This window comes from Panthera pardus, unplaced genomic scaffold, assembly GCF_024362965.1.
Source record: "Panthera pardus isolate Hobbes unplaced genomic scaffold, ASM2436296v1 HiC_scaffold_3, whole genome shotgun sequence".
Lineage (NCBI taxonomy): Eukaryota > Metazoa > Chordata > Mammalia > Carnivora > Felidae > Panthera > Panthera pardus.
Genome location: NW_026526876.1, coordinates 15914959 through 15940464, shown reverse-complemented (window position 1 = coordinate 15940464; position 25506 = coordinate 15914959). Strand labels below are relative to the sequence as shown.

Below are 25506 nucleotides of genomic sequence, written 5' to 3'. Positions count from 1 at the left end.
GTGGAACAGGATGGTGCCTCCACCGACCAGCTGGGAAGCGCAGGCCACCCACGACCCCTGGTTGTCCCTGCGGAGCTGGACGGCTCAGCAGACTGGTGGGAAGGGCCTGAGCCACTCGGAGCTGCTCACACAAGCGTGTTCTCGGTTTGGGACTATCCCTGGAGCGCTTTGAGCCTCTCCTGCTTCGTGCCCTGGGGAACTGGGGTGGAGGCTCCTGGCCTGCTCCCTGCGTCCCCAGCGGGGGAGCCCCGGGTGCCCCGAAGCCGACCGCCTGCTGTGACGTCCGGCTCTTCATTCACGAGGCCTGTTTGCTTCTTTAATTGCTGGTTCCCCCAAATGTTTTATGCAGAGAAGGAGGGAAGATTTATAGCGGCCATGACCTTCTCACAGTCTGGGGGGCAGGCGATTAGAAGCGAGAGACCACGCAACCCCAGCTCCCCGGGAGCTCTGCGCCCTGCCTGCAGAGAGTAGAGGCTCTGGGCAGGAACCTTAGTATGTTAGCATTTCAGCCTGTGCCCCTGCGGTGGGTGTAATCGCTCTCAAATTGTTCTGCGTGAAAACAGGAGGAATTCAAGTTGGTGACCTGAGTGGTGGGTGGGGCAACCTTGCTTTTGGCCTCTGGCCCAGCCCCCCACGCCCAAGGCTTCTCAGCTCTTGATTTGACCTGTGCTTTCCTTCCGGTCCTGCTCCCTCTTCGGGGGTGGGGAGGATGGCGGGGCTCTGCGCCCCAGCCTTCCAGGGGCGCCCCCTTCCCCTTCCCCGCCCCCGGGGCTCGCCTTGAAGCGCGGGACCGGGGCTCTGCCCATCACCCATCACACCGGCAGAGCCCGGGCGCGCTTGGGATCTGAGGGCCCTCCTCCCCACGGCGCCCCAGCCCCGTACCCTCTCCCGCTCGCACTTGGCTGGCTACAGCTGCTGCTCGGCACCACGTTGGGCCCGGCCAGGCGCCGGTGTGGGGTAGCCTCTGCTCACTGGGAAGGGGCCCCGGTGTTGGTCTCCCCCGGAATGTGCTCGAAACGTTACAAGCATTACCGCAGCGGGGACAAGGCGAGGCTCCAGGGGTACGCGTGAGCCCTGCCTCCGGCTTGTTCTGGGTCGGGTCGGGAAAGGAGTGCGGAGGGCTGGGGCTCTGCAATCTGGCCCAGAAAGGTGTTCGGACTCCCCTCCCGGGCTGCGGGGCTCCTCCCGGCCCTCCACCCTCTGCGCCCCGCCCGGGAGCTGCCAAATCAAAAAGCGTCGTCCTGGTTTGAAGAAAGAAATCTTTATTAATAATCTTAATAATAATACTGTTGATTTGAATGGTCACACCTTGGAAGCATACAGAATGGTAAGAAAGGAAGCCTGGGGCTCGGCTGCAGTCCTGGGGGGCCGGGAGGGCGGGGCCGGGGGCGGAGCTGCCGCAAGAAGAGGGGGCTCTGGACGGGAGGGGCGGGGCGGGGCGGGGCTCTGTACAACAGGAATAGAAAAGGGGCTCACTTCAGGAGCTGATGCTGAATATATAAAGTGAGGTGGTTTTTTTTTTTTTTTATTTTTTAATTTTTACGTTTCATGAGACAGTGGAGCCATGTTGGGAGCCTATGTTTGTTATTTTTTGCTGTTCCCTACTCCAGCTATCCCTGCCTGGCCAGGGCCTCCTCCCTGCTGCCTACGGTCTGCTCTCCAGCCACCCTGGGACCGGACCCGGGCACCCCTCTGGGCCTTTCCCACCCCTCGCTCTCCCTGCTCTGGCCTGGCCGTCCAGCCCCGCGGCACCGCGATTCCGGACCTCACCGTGCTGCACTGGCCCGCCCGCCCTCTGCTCCCCTGCAGGGCAGCGGTGGGGAGGGCTCGGTCCAGCAGGCGGCATGAGGCCTGCCTTCCCTCCCACAGACCAGGCCCAGGGCCGCCTCCAGAAAGGGAACAGGAACCGGCCAGAGCCAGAGCGTGTCCTCAGCCCCGGGGTCCTTACCCTCCCGGTGCTCTTAGGTAAGGGGAATGATCCTGTCCAGGCTGCCCGGGAGCCCCCTCACCGGACTGGGGGGCCTGGGCGCCCCACAGTTCTGGAACCATGTCAGCCCTTCCTTGGTGTTGGGGTCGGGCCCCAGGGCTGCTGGTCGGACCGGCTCTGGTGGCCCGCAAACGCCTTCGCTGGGATGTGGGCACTGGCGGCACGGCAGAGTGGGGGAGCTGGGGCCTAGACAGCCGGACGTGAGGGTGACAGGCACGGGCTGGAGCCAGAGACCCCGGGAATGAGCGGCCGCCCCCCGCGCCCAGCCCGGCCCAGCCGTCCCCCTCCACCGGCACGGTCGGCAACAAGGTCAGGTCCCGCTGGCTGCTCTCCCCTGCGCAGGCCTGTGGCCCGTTCCTCCGCTGGGCCCCACGTGCCCTGGGAGTGGGGGGCCGGAAAGGAAGACTTGGTAGAAAACGAGGCCCCTTCCCCTCCTGCTCTCCCCATCCCGCCAGCGCCGTGGCCGGGGAGGGGCGGGGGCCCGGGTGCTCTCCTGGGCGCGCTGCCCGCCGGACGTGCTCCCTCGCTGCGATGTGCGCTGCCACGCGCCACTCGGACGTGGTGGATGCTTCTTGGTTTGGTTGGTTTTGTTGCTGCTTGGATCTTAACATCTTTTTTTGTTTTGTTTTTTGTTTTGTGATTTTTTTTGTTTTTTTTTGTTTTGTTTTGTTTTTGTTTTTTGTTTTGCCCTTCATGGTCCAAGAAGGAAACGGTGGAAGCTTTCACTACAACAGAAACAGAAAGGACTTGCAGTTTCACAGAAGCAACTGCCAGGCGTGCGGTGAGGACGGGACCAGCCCCAGCGGCCCGCACAGGGCGCAGGGCGGGCGGGAGGGTGCCGGGCCCCAAGGTCCTAGCGCCTCCCCGCTGCTGCAGCCTGTCCCCCCCGCCCCCCCCCCCCCCCCCCGCTCCTCCCAGCTTCCGGGAACCCATCATCCTCCGTGAGCTGACTTTAAAGCAGACCTCGTTCTCCAGGGCAGAGAGTATGGGCTGGCAGTGGGAAGAAGCGGGGGGTGGCAGGAGCAGAGAGCACAGTGAAGCTGGCTGGCACGCGCAGCCTGCGGGCTCTGCTAGGGCTGAGCTGGGCAGGGGGGGGCCCGGCCGGCTGAAGACCGAGGGCGTGGCGGGTGGACGGCACAGCACAGGCCACGAGGGGCCCGGACCCAGGCGGCTGAGAAGGAGGGGCTCTGGGCAGTGGGAAGGGAGGGCCCGGCACCCAGGACACGATCCGGCCTCTCCACCAGCCGGGACCCGGTGTGCCCTGGCTGGCGGGGAACCCACACCCGCTGGCTGGCCGCGCCCGGAAGCCCAACTCTGGCGCGTCAGGGCACCTGGGATTCCCCGGCCCGAGACACTTTCTCCTGGAACGGAGGCAGGTCCTGACCGCGCAGCCTCCTCCAGAAGCTACCGGGGCTGTCTCAGGATTACCGGCAGCCCCAGCCAGGCTCTCCTCCCCGGACCCCGCAAGGTCCTGGGACCTTTCTAGAGGGGAGGCTGGCACCAAGTGCTGTTCCGCCAGGAAGGCCCGCGATGGGGCTCCCCCTGCTCCTGACCTGCTCCCCCCTCCTGAAATGGACCCTGGCAAAAAGATGTCTCCAAGCCCAGGGGAGGGGAAGGGTGCCGTAGCCCGAATACCAACACAGGTGCTGGGCTGGCCAGGACCCCAAGTCCGGCGGGGCCAAGGTGCCATCCCTGGGGCCTGGCGGAGCGGGGTGGGGGCTGGGAGAGCCTGCAGCCAGAAGTCACCGCGGATGGGCTGAGGGCGACCCCCGGGGCCCTGCAGGGCGGATGGCTTTGTGCGTGTGTGTGGGGGGGGCGGGGTGCAGGGGAATTTCTTCCTAGATTTTCCTTTCTTACAACAGAGGCTCAGCAGCCCCAAGGCTGGTGTGGCCACGGCAGTTTCCGCCTTGCACCGTGTGCTTGTGACTGCTTCGGCAGGAAACGTCAATAAACTTCAATCAGAGATGAGGAGGGCAGAGACGGCTAGTCCTGGGACTAGGTGAAGGTGGGAAGGGGGCACCGTCCCCGCGTCCCGTGGACGGCAGCTCCTCCTCCCTCCCTGAACCCCAGGGGAGGGGCAGTGGCTGTGGCCCCCCGCTGGCCGCTGGCCGGGGGCTCTCCTGTGGCTCCACAGACCCCGGGGGATGATGCGGAGTGGGTGTCGCCCTGGCGGGCTCTACTGCCAGCTCTCGGGAGGGGGAGGGGGTCTCGTGCCCAGCCTAGCCCCTCCCGCTGTGTGCATACCGTACCTGAAATGGCTTGGGGGTCACAACGTCAACAAAGTCAAAATGGGAAGCAAGGTTTCAGACACACAGGGGTAACCAGGGTCAAAGACACACACGCCATGGTGAGGGGCAGGGACACCAGCTGGCTGGAGGTAAACCTATGGACTTTAGCGTCGCGTGCCGCTGACTGGGGGGGGCGCACTGTCCTCCCGGTGGCTGTGCCTGGTTTTGGCCTGCTGGGTGTGGTGTGTACTGGGCAGTCAGTGTGAATGCTGCTAGGGGCTGGGCCCTCTTGCTAGTAGGGGGTGAAGCGGCTGTACCCTCCTCGGCAGAGGCTAGCCTGCAACATCAAAGATGACAAACAGCCAATCAGTACCGCCTTGTGGTAGGGGGGGAAAAAGCAAAAAGAAAAAAAAAAATAAGGAAAACCAAAAAGAAATCGCTAAGTCCCATGTTTTAAGGCTGGCCTTGGGGAGAGCGGGTACCAGTTACCATGGCAGCGGGGGAGGGGGGGGGGCCCTGGGCCTCGTTCTGTCATGGTGGGGGCCTGGGGGCCAGGGGGCTGCTGGGGTCATCAGCCCCGGCACTCCGGGACAAGGAGGTTTGAGAAGTCTCTTGACGACTCTCTAGGCTCGGGCCTGGCCCTCCCGGGGCCCCACCTCCTCAGAGCCCCTTGGGGGCTCTGGCGGGTGGACGGACTTCCTCTCTCAGGGTTCCCCAGGCCTCGGCTCCACCAGGAGAGGCTGTGGCTGCTCGCCCAGCTCCTCCGAGCTTTAGGGGGTCCCTGGGGTCCCTCCTCTTCCACCAGGGCCTCGCTTGCGCCTGGCCCTGCGTCCGGCTGAGGAGGACGGGTCCTGGATGCTCCCGCTCCTGTGTCCCTGGGCTGCGCTGGGTCAGGGAGGTCTCCGCAGGAACCTCCTCCCACCAACCAATTTCAACAGGAAATGGGAGCGGCAAGTGCCAGAGGGGAAAAAAAGAGAATCTTACAAGCAAAAATGAGAACATAAGAGGGGCCCCTCTGTGAATCAACGAAGGCTTTTAGCCAGCAGCTGCATGGTGGGGGGCGCCCTGAGCTGAGCCTGGAGCCGGGGGACCCGCAGAGCGCACTTTCGGGGCCTCTGTCCGGGGAGGGGCCGGCCCCCAAGAGGCCTGCTGCTGCCCCCTGTGGCTGCTAGCTGTCACTGCAGGCTGCCTGGGATGCCGGGAACTTGTCAAAAAATCAAAGACAGAACAAAAATGGGGAGGGAGTAATCAAGACCAAGGGAGATGGAACAACGGATCCGTACTGGCTCCGCACCTCCTCCCTCCTTACCCCCCGAAAAATGTGTTCATCTTTGATGCTGGATGCCAAGCTAGCTAAAAACCGACATCAACACCCCCCAGGGCCGGGGGTGGGTGGGCACAGGAGGCAGGTGTCCACTGGAAGCAGGTTTCGGGGTACAGAGTGAGATGGGCTGCATGTGTCGACAGCTGGCCATACACACACACACACACAGACACGCTGGCCTGCACACCTCTAGTGCCGTGAGCCGGCCGGGAGTGCATGGGGCGGGGGGGGGTGGGTGCTGGGAGAGCGCTGGCCCCAGGGCCGCTGACGGGTCTGGGTGGGAAGTGGGGGGCAGCCCCTGTCCCTCTCCTTGACGTGAGGAAAAGCGCAGTGACAGGACACAGGGGGACGGTGGCGGACACACCCCCACGAGCCTCTGGAGCCTCAGAAGACTGGGCAGAGTGGGCGGACCAGGATGCTCCCCAGAGGGCCAGACGTCCTCACTGGACCTGCCTCCCTCGAAGTCCCCCAGGGGCTCAAAGGGGCAAGTCCTCCCCCAGACTCCCAATCCAGGCCTTGGTCCTCCCAGGCGCTGGTCAGAGGTCTGGGTCATCGTCCTCAGGGCCTGCCCACCCCAGCCTCGTCAACGGCCAGCGCCTAAGGCCAGGCGGCACCCCCGCTCCTTACCATGGTTCCGATGCTGTAGGTCGCTGGGGGGCCGATGGTGTGGTGGTAGGGGTCGGTGGCCGCATAGACTCTGCCGTAACTGGGGAGAGAGGGAAGTGTGGGGGGGCGATGGGGGCAGGTGAGGGGTGGCAACGGGCCCCCCACCTCCTCCAGTGTGGTCCCGCCCGCCAGGCCCCCCCTCCCTCCTCGCCATCCTTTCTGCCTGTTGAGAAGGAAGCGTCTGGAACACAGCTGGCCACCCTCCTCTCAGCTCTTCCAGCGTGTGCTGACCCTGACGAGGGGCAGGCTGTTCTACCAGGGACCTCGTGGAAGGAAATGGGAGTCCTCACAGAGCTGGGGTGGAGGGAAGAGAGACCTCGATCCCCGGAAAGAATGAGGGCAGAGTGCTCAGAGCAGGGAAGGTGGGCAGGGGGGGACATGGCCCTGGGTCCCCCGATGGCCTTCCTCTCAACTTAATTCTGTGTGTGAAATGCCACCTTCTTGTAAGACAGGGCTGGGCCGAAGGGCCTGCCGTGCACCGGACAAAACCCACACGTGAGATGCGGTGAGAAGCTTCGAGAAAGGTGCGGGTCCCTGGGTGCCACCAGGAGGGACAGTCAGGTGGTCCCCAGGCCGGCACCCACCACATGCATGCCAGGCTCCCCTAAGCAGGAACTCTGCCCAATGGGCCAAGCGCCCATGTGCTAGGTTAGGCCACCCCTGGGGGACCTGCCTCCAAATACAGAGCCACCCCCCAGCCCCTGCGTGTGCCCGCCACCGGGCAGAGGGCTGGCTGCCTCTCAGATGGCCACACTGCCCACCTGGTCTCGCCACGGCCCCTGGGAGCCCAAGCTGCTGCCTCTCCTTCTCCAAGCTAAAGGACCTCAGACCCTGAAGCCCCGAGAAGGATCGGAGGCGCGCCCACGGGCAGAAACACAGCCTCCTGAGTACCCTTCCCACTCCGGGGCCTCCAGGGCAGGAAGGGACTGAAGAAACCGGGGGGGGGGGTGGGGGGGGTGGCCGCTGGCTCAGGGGTCTCGGACCTGCTCTCCTCTGTCCAGATTCTGTGCCGCCAGGGGGAGCTGCCCCAGGCCCAAGCAGTAGTGAAGTCTTCCCGTCTGTCTGAGCCCAGCCCTGCAGGGACCCTGTCACCCCATCGTTTGTCTTTATCCCAACCACGGCCCCAGCCATACCTGTCGCTATAGGCCGCGGCTGCTGCTGCAGGCTGAGCGTATCTGTAGGCTGCATAGCCCCCCTGCAGGGTAAAGGGGAGGGAGAGATGGCACAGAGGCTTAGCGGGGCTGACGTGGCCTGTCAACCTTCCCCTTTCAGCCAGGTGAGGACTGGCTGGTGGGTGCAGGCCTGGGGGCACCTCGCTTCTGGCCTAATGGAGACCTAAGGGCCACAGATTATCAAGTGGGCCGGGCTGAGGTGAGGCAGGGGTGTCTGTTCACTTCCCCATTCAACACACTGGTGGGTACCAATTACGTGCCTGGCTGTGTTCGTGGCCTTGACACATGTTAAGTGCCCACAGACCTGCCAGCAGTCCAGTGGGCCCCTGATTTTGATGCCCGTGGGCGTGGAGAACCCATGGGTGACTGGGTGCCATGCTAGATACTGGGAAAGGTCAAGGGCAAACCCGGATCACGTCTCGGCCCTGGCACAAAGGGACTGTTGGATTATGGGCAAATGCCCACGATGGAAGCAAGGTCTCGTGTTGGGCTGGGTAGGTGCGTGAGAAGGGGTTGTCAGCTGGGGCTCTGGGCTAGAGGAAGCAGCAGGGGGAGCCCCACGAAGGGAGAGAGAAGCCACAGGAACCCACCAAGGGGTCTGCCCTCGAGCCCCTGCCTCCTGGTCTCTCTCTGGGCCTCTGTACGGGACACGGGGTACCCACCGGGGCTCACTCGGTGACCCCAGTGCAGTTAGGGATACGGGAGAGTCGCCCCTGCCCCCATCACCCAAACGCCCTGGGGACTGGAGAAGACATGAGCACAGACAGCCCAGGCTCCGCTGTGCCGAGGTCCCCAGGGGCCCACTGCCCTGGCACTCTCACCCTCCGGGGTTCTGAGGATGAAGTGGGATGGGGTGGGGGAGGGGAAGACCCTGGAAATCAGCTGAAGGCCTGGACAAGCCCCACCCCGCCCTCCCCTCCGGACCGCACTTACATAAATCTCAGCACCATAAAAGCCGTCCTGATACACGACCCTGGAAGCAAACGGACAAGAGAGTGGTGGGCAGGCCGGCTCCGGCGTCTGCTGAGGAGGGAGGGGGCAGGGTGCCAGCCCTGCCCATGGGACTGGCATTTTAACAAGCGTTTGCTCCAGTGCCCTGTTTTGGTATAACAATAGAGTAACACCCTTGCTGGTCAGTTCCTCTCTCCCACAAAGCCAGGGGCCCCGCGGCCCCTGTTGCTTACCCTCCCCCCACCCCAGCCCAGGCAGCTGTCCCCCCATCCAGGCAGAGGGCACTGGGCCCCGGGGAAATGGTCCAGGGAGGGCTTCGAGCAGGCCCTCGCTGAGCTCGAGGGCCAACCACCATCCCATTAAATCAGCCGGCAAGGTGCCGGGGCTCTAAATGTCCCCCAAATGCCAGTGAGCCTTGGCGCCCATGGCAGGATGGGGTCGGGGTACTGATACGGAGGCGACTGCAGTGCAAAGGTCTGGGGGTTCCCGACACCCCCTCCCCCCCACCTTCCCGCAGTTCTGGAAAGGCTGCTTAGCCCCTCCGGCTGCCCAGGGCCTCCCCCCCACCCTCCACGCCCCCTGGGCTTCCCCCATGCCTCCCTCCCAAGTGCCTCCCCAGGTACTCACGCTCCATAAGTTGGGATGGGGGGCGGGGGCGGCGCAGCCCGAAACGTATTATACACGGCCCGGCCCCGACCCCGTAGGTGCGCGCCCCTGTAGGCTACGGCCGTGCCCGTGGTGGGGTAGGGGAACCCCGTCACTGCAGGAAAGCGGGCCAGAGAAGAGGCGGTGAGAGGGAAAGCCTGAGGCCAGGTCGAAACAAGCCGGCCGGGGCGCAGCCACAGCTAGCCCGGCACCGCCCAACCACGCCCGCACGGCCACGCCCCCGCCTGGCCACACCCACCCGCCGGCCACACCCCCACCGGCCCGGCTCCGCCCAGAGTGACCGCTCCAGCCTGTACCTGCATAGAATTCAGGCCCATAGACTGCGCCCACCACGGGGTTTAGCTTCCAGCCTAGAAGAGAAGCAAAGGAACCCAGTCACCGTTTCCCCCGTTCTCGCCCCACCTCACACTATCCTGGGATCCTCCCACCTTAGGCGTGGCCTCTGCAGCCCGGCGGGAGGCCGGCCCACCTCCCTCCGCGGTCAGGGGAGGGGGGAGAGGAGACCCCGGGCCCCTCTGGGGATGTTGCAGGCTCACCGGCTCTGACCTTCCGGTCCCTAGATAACAGGGACCAAGTCTCTCCCGACCCCCCTGCCTGCGTGTCCTCCCGATTGTTTTCAAGTTGTGGCCCTCCCCAGCCCGCCCCTGGGACTGCCCTGCGGAGCGGGGCGGGGCACCAGCTCCAGCAGCTTGGAGTCTGCAGTCTGTGCGGGAGAGAACTAGGAAGGGAAACTCGAACACTTCTGTCAACTTCTGCGGGCCCACAGCTGGGGCGAGGGGTCCGGCCCGCCTGCGCTTCGGCACATGATGGGGCCCAATCACGGGAGCGCGGTCTCCGGTGGGGGCCGGGCTGCCTTCCGGGAGGGCCAGAGGCTGCCGCGAGGGGGCGTGGCTTCCGCCACCACCTCCTGTCCCAAAGCCCCCGTCCCGGGGTGGAGCTCTCCGTCCCCACGGCTGAGTCCCGCCCCGACCGTCCTGGGTCTGTCTTTCCCCGGAGCAGCCAGGGGAAGGGCTTCCTGAGGGGGAAGGGCTTCCTGAGGAGGAAGGGCCTCTGGACTGGAGGTACTAAGAAGGACAACTAACATTTCCGGAGCACCTCACCGCGCGCCACGCTGTTCTAAACCCACCCAAGCGTCACACCCTCGCGTTTTACAGACGAGCTAGCGGAGGCTCGGGGAGGAAGGGCAGCCTCACATCCCAGAGCCGGGGGGAGTGGCGGAGCCAGATCCAGACCCAGCCCACATTCCTGGCCGGTCCCTGGCCTCCAGCGAATCTGCACCCACCTGTCCCTCTCTGCAGGTGGACTGGCCCAGGGCCCTCCGCTTCTAGACCAGTCTTCCCCTCCCACCAGGGACCCACGTGTAGGAGTGAAGCCCGCTTCCATCGGAGGGTCCGAGGGGTGGGCGGCAGCCGGCTTTGAGTGGGTTCTGGCCCCAGGTGCTCATTCAGATACCATGGGCACGGCAATGGTGTCTTTGACCGAGCCCAGCCCCTGACCGCCTCGGTGTACCTGGTCTTATCTTGGCAGTATGTCCTGACAGCCCGGCTCCCTATCCCGCTTGGCTTTGTGAGGAGGGACAGAAGGGACCCGTACCCACTGGCCAGCTAGCAACACGCCTCTGGAGAGCGTGGCGACGGACGAGACCAGGCCATCAGTGTCAGACCCTACCTGTGGGCCTCCAACCCAGATTCTAACATCCCTACTGCTGGGTGGGTGGCCGGGAGTGTCTGGGGCCTTGTTCCTCCTGGGGGTCCATTCTGTGTCTGAATGTTACTGCTGAGACTCTGGAATCTTCTCTAAATCCCACAACAGGAGGGAAGAAATGTTTCATCTCCTAAAAAGAACTCGTCCCAGGAGATGAGTCTTCTTAGTAAGAACCACGATGGAGCGGAGTCCTGGGGCCAATGACCCAAGCCCACCCTCCCGCTGAGGCTCCGTCCTCGGGGCTCCCGTGGGTCCTTCAGTTCTGGAACCTTGGGCATCTCTGTCGGTCACTCTGGCTTTCTGATGCCTCCTCCTGTCGCTGCCGGTCCCGTTTCACTGTCTGGGACCCCAGACGACAGAGGCAGCCTGAGGTGCCCCTGGGTGACTCCTTTGTTTCTTCTGTAAACAGTCTTAACGCCTGGTCAAACCTGGTGAGTTTGGTTCCTGCAGTGGCCACTTCAGCCCCCCGCCCCGCAGCCGATGAATTTCTGAATTCGATCGATTCTCCGGAGGGTTCAGGCGAAGGCAAGCCACGTACCCAGGCCGCCAGAGCCCACGTGCTGGGCTTCCGTATCGACCCACAGAGAACCCGGGGCCTGCGGACCGCAGCCCACGTCCTTCTTGCTCAGGCCGGCGAGGATGCTCAGGTCCAACCTTGGCAGTGAGCATTTCACCGTTCCCTATCGTGAGACCATTGTGGGTTCCGCGCCCATCCCGGGCTAGGAACGTGGTCATTCAGGGATGGACTCCGTTCTGGATTCCGTGCTTCCCGACGCTCCCGGCTCTGGCTGGAGAGCAGGGGGTGTGGCTCCCAGGTGACGGGGGCGACGGGCCCCCGATGATCGTCCTGACCTGCCAAACACACCTACCACTGTGCCTTACCGTGTCAAGCTTTCGGCAGGAGCTCAGGACGCTGGCAAAGGTGGGTGTCCCGAATTTCTTTAAAAAATGTGAGCTTTGACAGTCCTCCAAAAAAGCAGGGTGGGAGCCATAATCTAGTCTAAATGTGGCTCGGCCAGACCCCTGCCTTGCTCCCGGAGGCCCCGCTGGTGGGTCACCACGTGGCAGATCCCACCCCCCCACCCCAGCGCCCTGACCCTTGCTGACCTGTCACCTGACTCCATGGGTGGCCAGTCACACAGGGACAAGAGCGCTGGGGGGGGGTGGCTTGGTCACTCTGCCCCTGCTGGGGGGTGGGACGTCAAGCCCCCACCCTGCAGGGAGACTCATCCTGACAGCAGGCTACCGCTCACCGGCACGGGCACGAAGTCGAGGGGCCCCAGCGCACTGCCAGCTGCGCCCAAACCAGTCCGCCTTGGCCGGCGGGGTGAAGACGCGAAGCGGTGAGGGCCACCCCTCCCCTCAGCCTCGGCGGTTCTGTCTTCAGGGTAGACTGGCTGCTTCTGCTTAGAGTCAGGTGTGTGGGTGCACAAGACCACTGAGTTGGCGAGCATTATGTGCCCGTAAGGCTTCCCTTGGGGAGATCCCCTTGGGGACACTTGGGTCCCCAAGGCCCGGATGGAGGACTATCTGAATTATCGTCACACTCCCTCACTAGGGAGCGTCTCTAGCCCGGGCCCCGCCTCATTGCTTAGAAAATAACTAACAATGGCCACTGCCCACTGTGCCCGGGGCCTGTCCCTGGGGTGTCCCGTGCTTGGGAAGGCCCGGGCATCCGGCCCATCTGCCCCCTTCTGACCCGGCGGAGCTGGGACACGAGGGGGCGCTCAGCATCCGGGGAGGTGGGCCCCTGCAGCCTCCCAGAAGCCCTGGGGCCCTTACCGTTAGTGTAGGGGTTCGCAGTCTTCTTGTTGGTCATGACGCGGGCTGTGGCGTTATTGACCTGCCCGGAGAGAAGGGAGGAGAAGGTGAGGGTGTGCAGGGCACTGGGCTCCCTGCAAGCGTCCGGCCACCCCAGTCCTGCTCTGCACCGCTCCTGCACAGCCGCGCCGAGGGCCCGGGGGCTAGGAGAAGGCCCGGGACAGCATCTGCGGCCGGCCCGGCCCCACACCCTGGCTGGCCCTCCTCCCAGGCCTCCCCTCCCCACTGTGCTGCCCCCGCTCCAGCGAGCCTGGGCCACCACGGCTCCCGGCGCTCGGCTCAGGCACCACGTCCGGCCCACTGGCCCTTGCCTTCCACACGCCGCGCCCGCAGACCAAGCCCCAGCCTCTCTCTCCGGCAACCCGAGGCCACTGGAGAAGCTGGCCGGCGGACTCTCCACAAAGTGCTCTCAGCCCAACTTAGCAGACCGGCCCCCAAGACATTCTGTGCCCTCGGTGGCTGCCGAGGCCTTCCTAGCCATGGGCACCCCTCTTGTCGGGGCGGGGGTAGCACCCCATTCCCCTGAGGCCGGCGGAGAGTCCCTGATGGGACACGTGTGCCCCTCGAGGGCAAGGCCGACGGGAGAGGGGGCAAGCGGGCGCCGAGGGGGTGGGTCCTAACTCCAGGCATCTGAGTCCCTGCAGGGGCCCGACTGCGGTGTAGGGAGGGTGGGGCTCGGCCTCTGTGGAAGGAGACCGAGAATAGGGCAGGTGGTGGAACTCAAGAGAGGAGTCGGGGCCACACTGCCTCCCCATGTCCTGTGTGAGCCCCTGGGCCTGGGCCTGCATCCCCCGGTGCCCACCGGGTGCTGCACCAGAGCCTGGCCGAGGTCGGTGCCCGCAGGGCTGCCGCTTCTGGAACCCCTCGCCCCCCCAGGCCCTGCCGCTTCTCTTCCCACGGACTTTACACTCGCTGCGCACCCCTCCCCTCCCTGGCTACCTCTCGCTGCCCTGCCTGTCCAGGAGCCCAGCTCCCAGGCCGCAGCACTGGCGAGGGGGATGGGCAGCCCACCAGGGAAGGGGTGAGGGGGGCCGAAGGGGACCCGTGGTCTCCTCTCTCTGCCGCTCCTCTGGGCTAGGTCCCTTTCCAGGCCCTGGCAGCTGGGGAGGGGGAGGACAGGGGACAGCTGCTTCTCCCCGGAGGGAGGGGATTAACAGCACCTCCCCACTGGGGGACAGACTGGGTTGGCTGTGGTGCTTAGAGCTGGCCGGCCTCAAACGTGTTGTTCCGGGGGCTCCTCCCAGCGTCTGGCTGACTCCCACACTTGGGGGGCCTCTTCCAGAAAGCAGAGGGAGGGGGCCCTTGGGTGGGCCTGAAGTGTAGGCCCACGAGGGGTGGCAGGAGATGGGCTGGGCTCTGCCCCCCGCCCCGTCTCCCTGCCCTGGGGACCCTGGCCCGGCTCTCTGCAGGGTGGCCGCGGGGCTGGGGTGGGGGACCTGGGTGACAGTGGCGTTTCTCAAGGGCGCGCCCTGCGCAGCACACTTATCTGAGCACCTCAATTTTCCGTCCCTCTACGATCGTCCCATTCAGCTTCTCCCGGGCTCGGTCAGCATCTGAGCTAGTTTCAAAAGTTACAAACCCAAAACCCTGTGAGCGGAGAAGGACAGACACGGAGAGAAAGGATGAGAGAAAGGAAAAAAAAGGAGGAGTGGGGAGGGAGAGAGAGGGAGGGGGAGAGAGAAAGATGGGCGGGGGGAGAGGGGGGGGAGAGAGAGAGAGAGAGAGAGAGAGAGAGAGAGAGAGAGAGAGGGACTGAGTCAGGTGAGTTGAAGGAGAGGTCGGCAGCCCAGAGGTCTGTTCTGGTACCACCGGCAGGATGCCCAGGAAGGGTCCGGCCCCAGGCGGGGGCAGCTGCCAGCCTGGCCTGAGCCCGGCCTGAGCTGACCGCCTGGCGCCTCCGAGAGGACAGGCCAAAGCCGTGAAAGAGATGCCAACCCGGCCAGGGGCCAGGACTGTGTCACCCTAATGCCACCTGGGGGGCAAAGCTGGGTTTCAGGACCTCCTGGGGGCAGCCCCACCCCCCATCACCCTAGGAGCCTGGATGGGGGTCTTCTCTTCCCTGAGCAGGGAGCAGGGCCTGTCTTTGCCCACCCTGCGGCCGTGCCCACCGGCCTCGGGGCCAGCTCCCGGGCAGGCCGGCGGCCCCCTGGCGGGGCGGCTAGGCGGCTGGGGACCCGGGGCTCAGCGGGGGCGCGGACAGAGAGGTCCCGGCAGCTCAGACAGAAAGCATCGCAGCTGCAGCAACGACACAGACAGCGGGGTGGGGGGGCGGGGGGGCGGAGGAGCGGGGAATACAAGCACCCGTGTAGCTCAGGGGTCCTCGGGCTCGAAGCTCTCCAGGAAGGAAACGCACATTTCACACGTTAGCCTGGCGGGACCTACAGCCGGCGCTGTAATGGTGGCGGCCTCTGGGCGGCACCCACCTTGGAGCCCCGCTCGTTAAAAATGATCTCCACGTCTAAAATTTTTCCGAATTGCTGCAGAGACAGAGAGGGGGGGTGGGGAGACAAGGGAGGATGGGTTAAGACTGCCGGCCGGCCGGCTCGCCTGCTTCTCAGGAGACCCTCGCCTGCTGCCCGGGTCTGGCCCGAGCCCCCCTCCCCGCCCCCGGCCTCCTGCAGGGAGTAGGAGGGGCTCTAGGTGTAGCATGGTGGGGGGACGGGAGACCCCTCCCCACATTCTCACGGAGCGCGCATTCCCTGCCTGAGACCCGCGTGGGGGCCGAGGACCGGGGAAGGGTGCAGCGCGGTTGGAGTCCCTCTCCTCTCCCTGCCGGGACCTGCCCCAAGTTACCGACGGCCACCTCTAATTCACGCTAGAGGGTAAAGGGCTACAGATAGGTCCTTCCCAAAAGCCGATGGGCAGGAGCCCTCAGAAGAGACAAAGTGCTATGGACAGACCTGTGCTGCCAGCGACCTGTGCTGTTTGGGGCCGGGCTGTGTGGGGTGCAGGACAGAACCGATCCCAAACTCTACTTGACTGGGACATACCGGCCAGGCAGGCCCAGATGCTCTGGCTGCCCCCTTCCTGCCCCATCACCGGCCCAGAATCCCCCCGGGGCAGCCCTGTCTCTCTCACTGTCGCAGGAGACCACGAACCTGTGAAGGCCAAATCCCCGAGACCAGGTCCCGGGGGGGCCCTTCCGAGGCCTCTGGTATGTGTAGGCGATGGGCTTCCCCTCATCCCACAACACTGGGACTAGGGTGTCAAAGGAGCAGTGACGTGACACAGAAGAGGACAGCAATGCAATCTCAACTCTGACGGAAGGCTGGAACAGGGCTGGTGCTGCCTGTCCTCGTGCGGGGACAGGTGGGCTGACGCTGTGGTGAGGGGACAGGGGATGGGCGAGTTGACGCCCTGGAGCGGGGACGGGGACAGGTGATCTTACGCTCTGGTGAGGGGACAGGCAAGCTGACACCAGTAGGTGTCTGCTGTATGGGGAAGAGGGATGGGACGTGACCTGGGGACCGAGGTCAGGGAGAGCTTTGTACAGCGGCCGCTTTAACTGGGGACCCCCAGGATCAAAGGGGTTGGCAGCTGCCGGGGCCCAGGCCGAGTGGGGCAGAATCCTAATGATTCCGCATCCCAGAGGCCCCTCACTGTGTCTAAGCCCCCAATCCGATGGGGCCTGGCCTCCAAGAAGGGGAGTGGCTGCTTGGGGCCAAGTGTGGGTGCCGGGTCCATCGTGAGTCCGCCCTCATGGCACCTCCCCTTTGACAAATCCCATTTGGGTCGGGGGGTGGGGTGTGGCGTGAAGGCGGGGCTGGGGTTCAGAGGCCAGGGGTGGGGGCGGGCACAGTGCTGGCGGCGGGAAAGAGGGTTTGGGGAGAGGGCGGAGGCGCGGGAAGAAACGCGGGCCAGGCCCCCCGGGGTTCCGTGGCTGCGCTGTTTGGGACGGATGGCCTGGCCGGTGCCGGCCTGCTCGCCCACCGGGCAGCCGCATTCAAGTCAAGCGGCCCAAGAGAGTCGCCACGAGACTGGAGGCCCGCCCTGCTGGAACCAACTGGGGGAGTCCAGAAGGACAGTGGCGCGTGCTTGCTTCCCACGGTTTGAGCGTCTGGCCGGAGCCCCAAGGACACGGGCCCAGAGAGGGTGAGTGCTCAGCCCTCGGGCACACAGGAGAGGCAGGGCTGGTCGGCTGCTGGGCCTCGTGGGGCCAGGAGGCCGAGCTGCCCCTCCCGGTGCCCTCTGAGGGCACAGGGGTCCTGGGAGCCCCTGTCAGACCGCGGGGACTGCAGAGTGATAACCTAGCGGGCGCCTGATAACCTTTGGGCCTCGAGGGGCCTCTGAGAAGCGCCGAGGACGGGGGAAGGGGGGGTGGGGGTGGGGCGTGGAGGTGCTGCGTGTCTGGCTGCCACCCCTTCTCCTTTCCACCCTGCAGGCTCAGGTCAGAGCTGGACCCAGAGGACCCCGAGTCGGGAGAGCCGGCACGGAGGGGCCGCAGGCACTCACCCCGAACATTTGCCGCAGGTCGGGGTCCCTGAACCGGAAGGGGATGTTGGAGACGTGTAGCCGCTTGGGCTGCTGCTTCTCTGTGTGGTCGGAGGAGTGGAGCGGCTGGCTGTCCGTCTGTGCCGCCTCGTCTGTCTGCTGCGGGGAGAGGACCCGGGCTGTGAGGTACCCCTCTCGGCCCCCGTCCCGTCCCGTCCGGAGGGGAGGCTCTGAAGGCCGGACCCTCCAACTCCCTGGGCCTCCCCATCCTGGGGCTGGGGGCCACAGGGGGGCCGGGCAGGCGGTTCTCACTAGGTGCGGCCCAGCGGCACCTTGACCTCCGAGGCCCCCCCTCCAGGCCTCTGCACGTGGCTGTGCCCGACACCACAGACGCCAACGTGGGGCCGGCGACCCTGGCCGGGTGCGCTGTCACCGCCTGGCTCAGCCCTGAGCACACAGGTCTGACCTTAGCAGTCCCTCGGCTGCACCGACTATCCTGACCCTCAAAGTCAAGGGTTCTCCCTTACCCCACGCAACCCAAGTTCTGGGAGCACGGGGGCCTTTCTGGCTTCCTAGGCATGATGAGAAGCCGGGGAGATGTCAGAGCCCGGCCCCAGGCACGCACGCCCGCGAGGTGCTGCCCCTCGTCCTAGCCCCCGTGCTGTGCAGCACCCGGACCCTCCGCAGGGACAGGCCACCAGCGCACCAGCAGGCCGGCCCCCAGCCTGGTTCCGTCCCGGCTGAAGCACGGTGCCGACGGCATGTGGCTTGGGCTCCATCGACGTGTGCCCGGTGGGCCAGCAGGTGACCGACCCGAGTCTCACTGTGGCCCAGCTCACTGGAGAGGCGAGTGGGAGTGTCCAGGGGCAGCTATCAGCCAGCGACAGACACGGTGGGTGGCACCCACCCCGGGGGCTCCACTGTGTCCCCAGGTGCCCGGCAGGGATGCCAAGGCTTTCTTGGGGTCGCGTCCCCAGCACTCTGCGTGGCCTTGCGTCCTTGTCCGGGGTCTGCGCCTCGGACGGAACCTTGGCTGGAGGCACGAGGGGCGCCCTGAGCTTCTCTCTGCCCGGAGGGAGCGCAGGGGGAGGGTCCCCCGAGGCCCAGGCTGGACTTCGCAAGAGTGGTGGTGCTGGTGGCCGCGGCCTCCCTCACGGCTGGAGGAGCACGGACAGTGGAGCAGCGGCGACGGTCGGGGTGCAGAGAGCCCGGGGAGAGACGCCCGGACACCGCTTCCCACGGGCCTCCGAGAACTGCCGCTTCGCTGGTTTCCTTTCTGCCGGGTTTCCTTGCCGGCAATCGAGGGGGTGCTGGCCGCTACCACAGGCCTCCCAGAGTCCGGACGGGTGAGCAGGGGGAGGCCCCGTGCCCGAGGCTTCCTCCCGGCTGAGGAAACGGAGCCCGAGAGTCAGAGCCTCGTCCAAGGCGACGGCTAGTGGCCAGAGGTCTGTCTGTGGGCTCCTGAGTGGCTGCCCTCAATGGCCAACCGTTCATCCTTTCTGGAAGGAGGGGGCCGCTGCCCTGCTTCGGCACTCGGCCAGGAGGCCTCTGGCCAGGCGCCAGGGTGCCACAGGCGAGGGGGGTGGATGTCATCAGCTCCGGGGCCGCTGGTCCCTCGCACTCGGGTCTGCCGCACACGGTGTGCGATCCCAGGTGTGGTTTGAAGCCACCGTCCTCCTGTTCACCTGGGGACGTGTGTGGCCCAGGGAGGCCATCCCACGAGCGGTGGGCCCCATTCTGCTGAGTGTGTGTTCTCTGAGCCCTCCTATCGGGCTGGCAAGAGTGACGTGTGTCCGAGGGTGGGGCTGTAGGTGATGGCGGCGCCTGGGCCTGGGGGCCACCAAGCAGCCCCAGGAGCCAGTCTGCTGAGGCATCCGGATGGGGGGTGGGTGGCAGGTCTGCGGGAGCAACGTCTGGCAGCTGCCTTTGGGCACCTGGGGGGTGCTGGGGAGCACCCGGGGGCTCCTCCTGCCCAGCTAGGGACCTGCAAATGCCCAACAGTCCGGCCCGCCCCGCCCCCCCCCCCCAGTTGTCCTCCCACTCTGCTGTGCAGAGAGCAAGCCTGTGCTAGTCCTCCAGAGGCTCGTGGGCGCCCCTGAATCAGAGCAGGGCCGGCCACGTACCCGCTGACTCTCCCGCTTTCTGGTTACGACAAAGTGTGGCTCTTTCCGTGCACTGGTCAGGATGGGCCCAGCGCCCTCTGTCACTCCAGCCCCACCCAGTGCGTTTCACACAGCTGCGCCCTCAGTTGCTCCTGGGTACGGGTGACTAACGGAATCCCCCTAAATTTGGGGATTCGGCCGGGGAGGGGCATGTAATGCCGGCTTGGGACCAGCAGAGGGCAGCGGTCAGCTTAGCCAGCTCGCACCCAAAGGAGCGGGGGAGCCCTGGGCACAAGGTGGAGGGGCGCGGGAGGGCGCTGACGAAGCGAGGCGCCTGCGGCCTTCCTGGACTGAGTCTCTACCCTGGGCCTGTCCTCATAGCAGGGCTGAGCCCACTGTGAGCCTCCACGGTCCGGGGGCCTCCTCCGGGCCTCACCGTAGAGGCCTTTAAGGGGAGCCAGCTGAGGGCCAGGAGGGGGAATGGGGCGTCGGGGGGAGGTCATGTGGGATGAATCGTGAGTGGGGCCAGGGCACAAGCAAGAAAGGAGCCCCCTCACCCTAGCGCAGCTACATGCAGAGGCAGGTGAACGGGTCCAGTGGCTGTAAGACGGTAAGATGGGCAAGTGTCCCCGGCGGGGAGGGGGATGCGGTGGGGGGTGGGCCAGGCTGTGCTGCCTTTCCCTGGGACTCCCCATTTCTTTCCTGTCCCTTTTAAAGCAATCTTTGGCCCCAGGGCTCCAAGGCAGGGAAGAATGAAGCAACAGTGACCACCTCCCCACCGGCCTCCCTCCTGCCCCGTCTGGCCACAGCGTCCTTGTCCTTCTCCGTGTCACCTTAGCCATCACTCAAGGCCAGGAGCCGACCCCTGGTGGGTGGGAGGCAGGGTCCACATGCCACCCAGGGCACCTCCATCCCCAGAGCCTGCAGCCCCTTCACCTGGGGCTCCCCGAGGTCACTCAGCACCGCGAGAGGCCTAGAGAGACCCTAGTGGGGGCCAGCGGCCTGGCGGGCACTTGGGCAGCAGGCAAGGACCTGGCAAGCTGGCCTGGGAGGAGGCGTCCTCCACGGGTGGGTAGCCTCAAGCCATCTGTTTGCGACGTCTTCTTCGTTGTAAGGGGCAGCCCCCTCCTTGGGCAGAGCCCTGCGCTCCCACCGCGGACCCTGAGCCACGGAACGTTCTAAGCTCTCTGCTGGCCACTGCACCTGTTGCACTGATGCTGACGGATGGCCTTGTCTGTCGGCACCCTGCCAGCGTGGTGGCGGCACGCGGCTGAGTCTCCCCGGGCTGGGGGGACCGGGGTGGGGGGATACATCTGCTCTTCCCCTCTGCGCTGCGACCAAAGTCCACCCTTTTCCTTTTGCTTAAAGCTCCAGGAGCGAAGCACGCAGGGGACCGAAGGCCACAGCTCCTGCTAGCGTGGCACCTGCTGGCTGGGGAGGACAGAGAGGAGGCTGTGGTGAGCGGAGGACCCCGCCCACAAGGATGGGATGTGTGACCCAGCACGGAGGTGTTCAGGCTTCAGCTGGGAGCTCTGGGCAGCTTCTCTGGAAAGAAGAAGGTGGCTACCGGAATCTCAGAGCAAGATCTCCTCTCCTCCCAAGGTGGGCAGCCTCTGCCTGTGGACGCTCCAGGGGCTGAGTGCTCCTGGCCTCCAGTGGTGGCCCAGCTCTTTGCCTGGGTGTCTTCAGGTCCTCTGCAGGGCTCAGGTGGCCCCGGGGCATGATGAGTCCCGGTCGCTCCTCCTCCGTATCCCTGGACGGAAGACCTACGGACCCTGACCCCCTTGCAGGGACTTGGAGAGACCCGAGCCGACCGAAGGAAGGTCAAGGCTCCCCATTCACCAGGCCCGGGAGCTCTCCTTGGGAGGCTCTCGGCCTGGGAAGTGAGATGCTCACCTCTCGGCACGAATCCTTTCTGGGACTCCTGAGTCCCTTCCACGACCCACACTCTGTCCCATGACTGGCCCCCTGTTGACTTTTATGTCCTTGACTGGTGGGAACCGGTGGCCACCGCGGGGCAGGGGGGTCATTTCTTCCGTGTGCCCCCAATGCTGGCTCAGTGCGCGCCCCCAACAACCGTCTGCCCAGTGAAGAAGACTTCATGCTTTCCCCCGTTAGGCCTCATCTGGTGATGCAGGGTACCAAGCAGGCCCCCTGGCTGGCTTCTGCCGTGCAGGTTTGCGTGGTCGGCCCCCCACTCCGAGGCATCTGCCCGTCTGGCCATCCTGTCTCCTGTGCTTGCTCCCAGGGCAAATTCCCGGGCCTCAGTGTCTGCTCACGAGGAGGTCACATCGCGGGAGGTTTGGCCGGACACATGCTTTCCCATCAGAACGGGCCCATCTGCCAGCAATGACAGTGCACAGAAAGGCCCCTCTGGCTCTGGTGTGAGCACACCCCACTCGTGGGTTTCAGGAAGCAGAAGCAGACAGAGCGGCCCCAGAAGTACGTGTCAGCTCCGGGTTCCAGGACCCACGGGTGTCGCCCTTTCCCCCTGTAGGAACCCTGGGGGGTCCCCGCCTTTTCCCGCTGTAGGAACCCTGGGGGTCCCCGCCCATGGGACACGGGGATGCGGGGAGTGGTCAAGTTGACTCAGACTGGTGGCAGTCCGCACGGGGAGGAGGGGCAGCGGCTGGGCCCCAGACGAGGGTCGGGGCCAGCCCAGCGGGCAGGTGCGCCCACACAGGGAAGGTGGGTAGTATCTGGATCCACACGGTGCCCCCACACCCCCGGCAGCCAGGCTGGAGCAGGGGGAGGGCTGAGGGAGCGCAGGGCAGGGGCGCCCATCGGGACGCTGCCAGGGCGGTGCCCCTCCCGGGAGGCACAGGGCGTGCTGGCCTCCTGCCCAACCCCTGCCAGCCAGCGCTGGGAGGGAGCCAGCAGGGACAGCCCGATGCCCCCAACGCCCTGGGGCGGGCAGGGGCGGGCGCCTGGAGGAGGCACTTGGGAGGGCCGGGGAAGGGCTGGAGCAGGCGGGGTTCATTCAGGCTGGTCCCCGGGAGGGGGCTGCCCTCGTGGGACGCCCACCCCCCCAGGCCGGCCGCTCGCTCCCGGCCACAATCCTTCGCTGTCAGGGAATGTCTGAGAAGCGGCCGGCTCAGCACTTTCTCCTCGGAGCCGCATTACGACCACATAATCAAGGCTCTCCGACTGGAGGGCAGCCGGGCGGGTACATCACGAGCGATTGGGAACGATCGCCGTGCCCGCAACCCGAGACACGCGAGGGGCCCCAGGCCTCCTCTCCCACTGCCCCGTCCCCGCCTGCGCAGACACCCGGGCCTGGGCCTCGGCCGGCTGCGGGGTCACTGCCCACCCGCGGTGCCTGGCCCTTGGTGTGACAGAGACCCTTGGTGTCCGAGGCTGAAAGCCCCTTCCCCGGGGGGCAAGGACCTGGCTCCCCACCACGAGGCCCCTCCCGGCCCCTGACCTGCTGGCCCGCGCGGCCCTGCCGAGCCTCCCCTCTGGGTGGGCGTGCCCCCCCCTTCCCCGAGGCTCCAGGGGCCCCCTTACCGGCACAGTCTGGGCCCCAGCGATGGGCTGCGTGCTGGCCTCGGGGCCCGGCTGCTCGGGGTGGGTCTGTGCTGGTGTGTACAGGGTCATGCCGTGCTCCGGGGGGACCGGGGTCTGGCCCGAGTACTCCTGCGTGGGGTGCGGAGGGGGTGGCGCGTACTCGGCGGGGATGCCGTTCTGTGGCGGAGGGGGGTACTGGGCGGGGGGGTAGGGCTGGGCCATCGCTTCAGGCGGAGCCGTGGCGTCCTGATTGCCCTGTGGGGGGAAAGAGAGTGGCTGGTTAGACCGTTGGCGGGCCCCGTCCCTGCCCAGCTTCCTTGTGAGAGTTCACGGGCTGAACGGGGGCGGAGGGGGGCGGGTTCCAGAAGCTCCCGTGGCCCCTCAGCATTGCCCAGGCCCCCTGGGTGGTGGACTCCCCGACACGGGGCTCCAGATCTGAGCCATTAGAGGGGACTGCCGGGGCGGCAGGTGTCTGGGGAGCTTAGGGCTCGAGACCACTCGTGCACACACTTGTCGTTGTCAGACCTGAGGCCACTAAAGTCACACGAAACCGTAGGAAAGGACCCCACGCGACGTCGTGCACCCTGTACCCAGCATCAGCCAGCGGTGACCTCTCGTGACGCCATCCCACCAGGAGACACTGATCCAGACAAGACAAGAACTCTCTCTCGTTACCCTTAGCGCCACACCCACACCCTCCTCCCCGATGAAGGCTTTCAGCCTTGATTTTCCCATTGGTAAAGGAGGTGAAGGAGAACCTCTGCCCAGAAGGTGATCAGAGTTGATCCCACAGAACTCGGAGTCCGCACCACACGGCCCCCCTGATGGCCCTGATGGTGAGGTGTGGTCTGTGGGGCACGGAAGGTTCTGGCTCTGTCTCGACGACAACCCCTGAGCACATCTCCAGAAGACCCCGCCCCACCCTTGCAGGGCTGCTGCCCCAGGCCCTGGGCAGGATCCCGGCAGAGCAGAGGGGTCTTCAAATGGGGAGCCTGGACGCAGCAGCATCACCTGGGATCTTATCAGCAGTGCAAGGTCTCGCCCTCACCCCAGACCTCCCGCTGCAACCTGGGCACTTGTGGGAGCCCCTGATGTGGCCCTGGGAGGAAGGGGCCCAGAGAAGGGACTGGGGTCCTCAGGCTGTCAGAGGGGAGGTGGTGGGGAGGGCGGGCTTTCAGCAGCCCCTCTGAGCAGGCGAGACACTCTCTGGCCTTCTGAGGGTGTCCCCAGGGGAGAGAATGCCGTCTCTGAGAATCCCGCCTGCCGATGTGGAAGGACCCCTGCACAGACTTACGGTGCTTTCCTGATGTCTCCCTGGGGAGGAACCCCGTGCACTCCCATGTTGCCCCTGTCACGCCGACCGACCGTGGCGGGTTTTGAGGCTTGTTTCCTTGTCCACCCCTCCCCCTGCATGAGATAGGTGCTCCTCTGCCCCCTCCTTCATCAGGTTATACTCATTTACCCATAACTGTGGGAGCGCCAGGCCCATGGCCGTGGCGGAGAGTCAGGCGGGATGGGCAGCCGGGCCCGTGCAGACTCTGCATTCCGGAGCGGGGGTAAATTCGGACAATTACCCAGAGCGTGAGGTGCTCTGTCCTCAGGAGGGTGTTGACGAATGCGCGAACGCCCTGGGCTGGGTGTTCTGTCTTCCGGCCGGGGCCCTGTCCACCTGCCCACCTCCCTGCTAGTGGGGGGCTGGGGGCCCACTCTCTGCCAGCACCCCCCACCCAGTGCCAGCCTCCCTTCTCAGCGCCCACTACCCCTAACTCCTGGGGTGACCCTGCTGAGCGCTGGCCTAAGGAGCTGAAAATCCTGTCCTTCTCCTCCTCCTGTGCAAAGCTGCCGGGTCCCACCTCTGTCTGCAGAGACTGAAGCCCGGGCAGTGTCGGAGTTCCAGAGAGCAGGAGGGGAACACGCGTGTGCATGCACACACGTACACGTGTGAGTGCACGCCCTTCGCTGGACATCCCCCCTCACCGCTCCAAAGTAGCCCGTGAGGTCCCACTACCTGCTGTGAGCAGACGTGCCGGCGGGGGAGCGGGTGGGCTCAGGGTGGGGAAGGGTCAGGTGAGGGGAGGTGGAGGGTTGGAGGAGGCCAGGGAGGGTTGGAGGCCAGGGAAAGGGGTGAGGGGAGCGGGAGGGGGCAGGAGGAAGAGGAGATGGCCAGGGTAAGGGGGAGGGCACTGTCAGAAGCCTCCAGAGATCAATTAACTGATAAATATTTGATCAGAACCTTCACTAACATCTTCCCAGTGTCCCCGCTTCCCTACCTCCTCCAAGGCCTGGGAAGGAGGGGCTCTTCTCCCCTCCGTGCCTTCTCACCCCGCCCCCACCTCTCCCCAGCGCCCTCTTCCCTGGGTCCCCTCGGGACTGAGTGACAGCAGACGCCCCGTCGTTCCCCCGCCCCGCACTGCAGTGGCTCCCTGGGCTGGACACAAAGGCGGGACACCAGGCAGCATGTTTGTGGTTACTGAGTGCCGGGGTCCGGAGGCGTCTGGGTGGGCAGGAGGTGGCATTTGGGCCATTTAGCACAGGACAATAAATCAGCACGTCTGAGAACATGGTGCTCTCTGTTTTGCAGACATTAACTCACTTAATCCCCCTCCAAACCACAAGGCGAACAGCATTCCCCATTTCCCAGCCGATAAAACTGAGGCACAAGGGCTAAGTGACTGGTCAGGCTGCCACGGCAAGAGCGGGGAAGGCAGCGCAGGCTGCCCGGCCCTCAAACCTACGCCTCTGCCCCTCCACGCACAACTGTGGCCCTTCGCGGGGGTGTCTCTGCGGGGGGTGAGGTTTTACAGCTGAGTGACAGAGTTCAGAGCCTGGGCTACACAGGCAGGGCTCCCTCTTAGCCCCTGGGTGGCCCCGGGTGACCATCCATCCTCTTTGACAAGTTCCCTCAACCTGCAAGAGGTCGTCACGGTGCCCGGACAGAGGAAGTGCA

At 65.5% G+C, this 25506-nt stretch overlaps 1 protein-coding gene and 2 long non-coding RNA genes across 11 annotated transcripts in view; 2 read left to right on the top strand and 1 right to left on the bottom strand.

Moving 5' to 3' along the window:
- Positions 1 to 1241: 1241 nt before the first annotated feature.
- RBFOX3 (RNA binding fox-1 homolog 3) overlaps positions 1242 to 25506 on the bottom strand; it is a 422631-nt gene continuing 398366 nt past the window's right edge. For 5 of the 9 annotated variants that reach the window (XM_053892953.1, XM_053892954.1, XM_053892952.1 and 2 more), the window contains 11 exons: positions 22560 to 22814; positions 16972 to 17109; positions 14943 to 14996; positions 14014 to 14106; positions 12481 to 12541; positions 9291 to 9344; positions 8956 to 9088; positions 8311 to 8473; positions 7339 to 7400; positions 6167 to 6245; positions 4279 to 4552 (listed from right to left, as the gene is read on the bottom strand). In XM_053892953.1, coding sequence (XP_053748928.1) covers positions 4508 to 4552; positions 6167 to 6245; positions 7339 to 7400; positions 8311 to 8473; positions 8956 to 9088; positions 9291 to 9344; positions 12481 to 12541; positions 14014 to 14106; positions 14943 to 14996; positions 16972 to 17109; positions 22560 to 22781 — 1104 coding nt within the window. In that variant the 5' untranslated portion in view covers positions 22782 to 22814 and the 3' untranslated portion in view covers positions 4279 to 4507. Of the gene's footprint in view, positions 2713 to 4278; positions 4553 to 6166; positions 6246 to 7338; positions 7401 to 8310; positions 8474 to 8955; positions 9089 to 9290; positions 9345 to 12480; positions 12542 to 14013; positions 14107 to 14942; positions 14997 to 16971; positions 17110 to 22559; positions 22815 to 25506 lie in introns of those variants that run through there. The other 4 variants (XM_019466019.2, XM_019466018.2, XM_019466021.2 and 1 more) reach the window with 4 other exon arrangements.
- On the top strand, positions 17103 to 23190 carry LOC128774257 (uncharacterized). The gene is made up of 3 exons (XR_008418795.1): positions 17103 to 18296; positions 20421 to 21494; positions 23083 to 23190. It is a non-coding gene; the product is annotated as an uncharacterized LOC128774257 (long non-coding RNA).
- LOC109276827 (uncharacterized) overlaps positions 24368 to 25506 on the top strand; it is a 6016-nt gene continuing 4877 nt past the window's right edge. The window contains exon 1 of the long non-coding RNA XR_008418794.1: positions 24368 to 24500. This is a non-coding gene — a long non-coding RNA (uncharacterized LOC109276827). The remainder of the gene's footprint in view (positions 24501 to 25506) is intronic.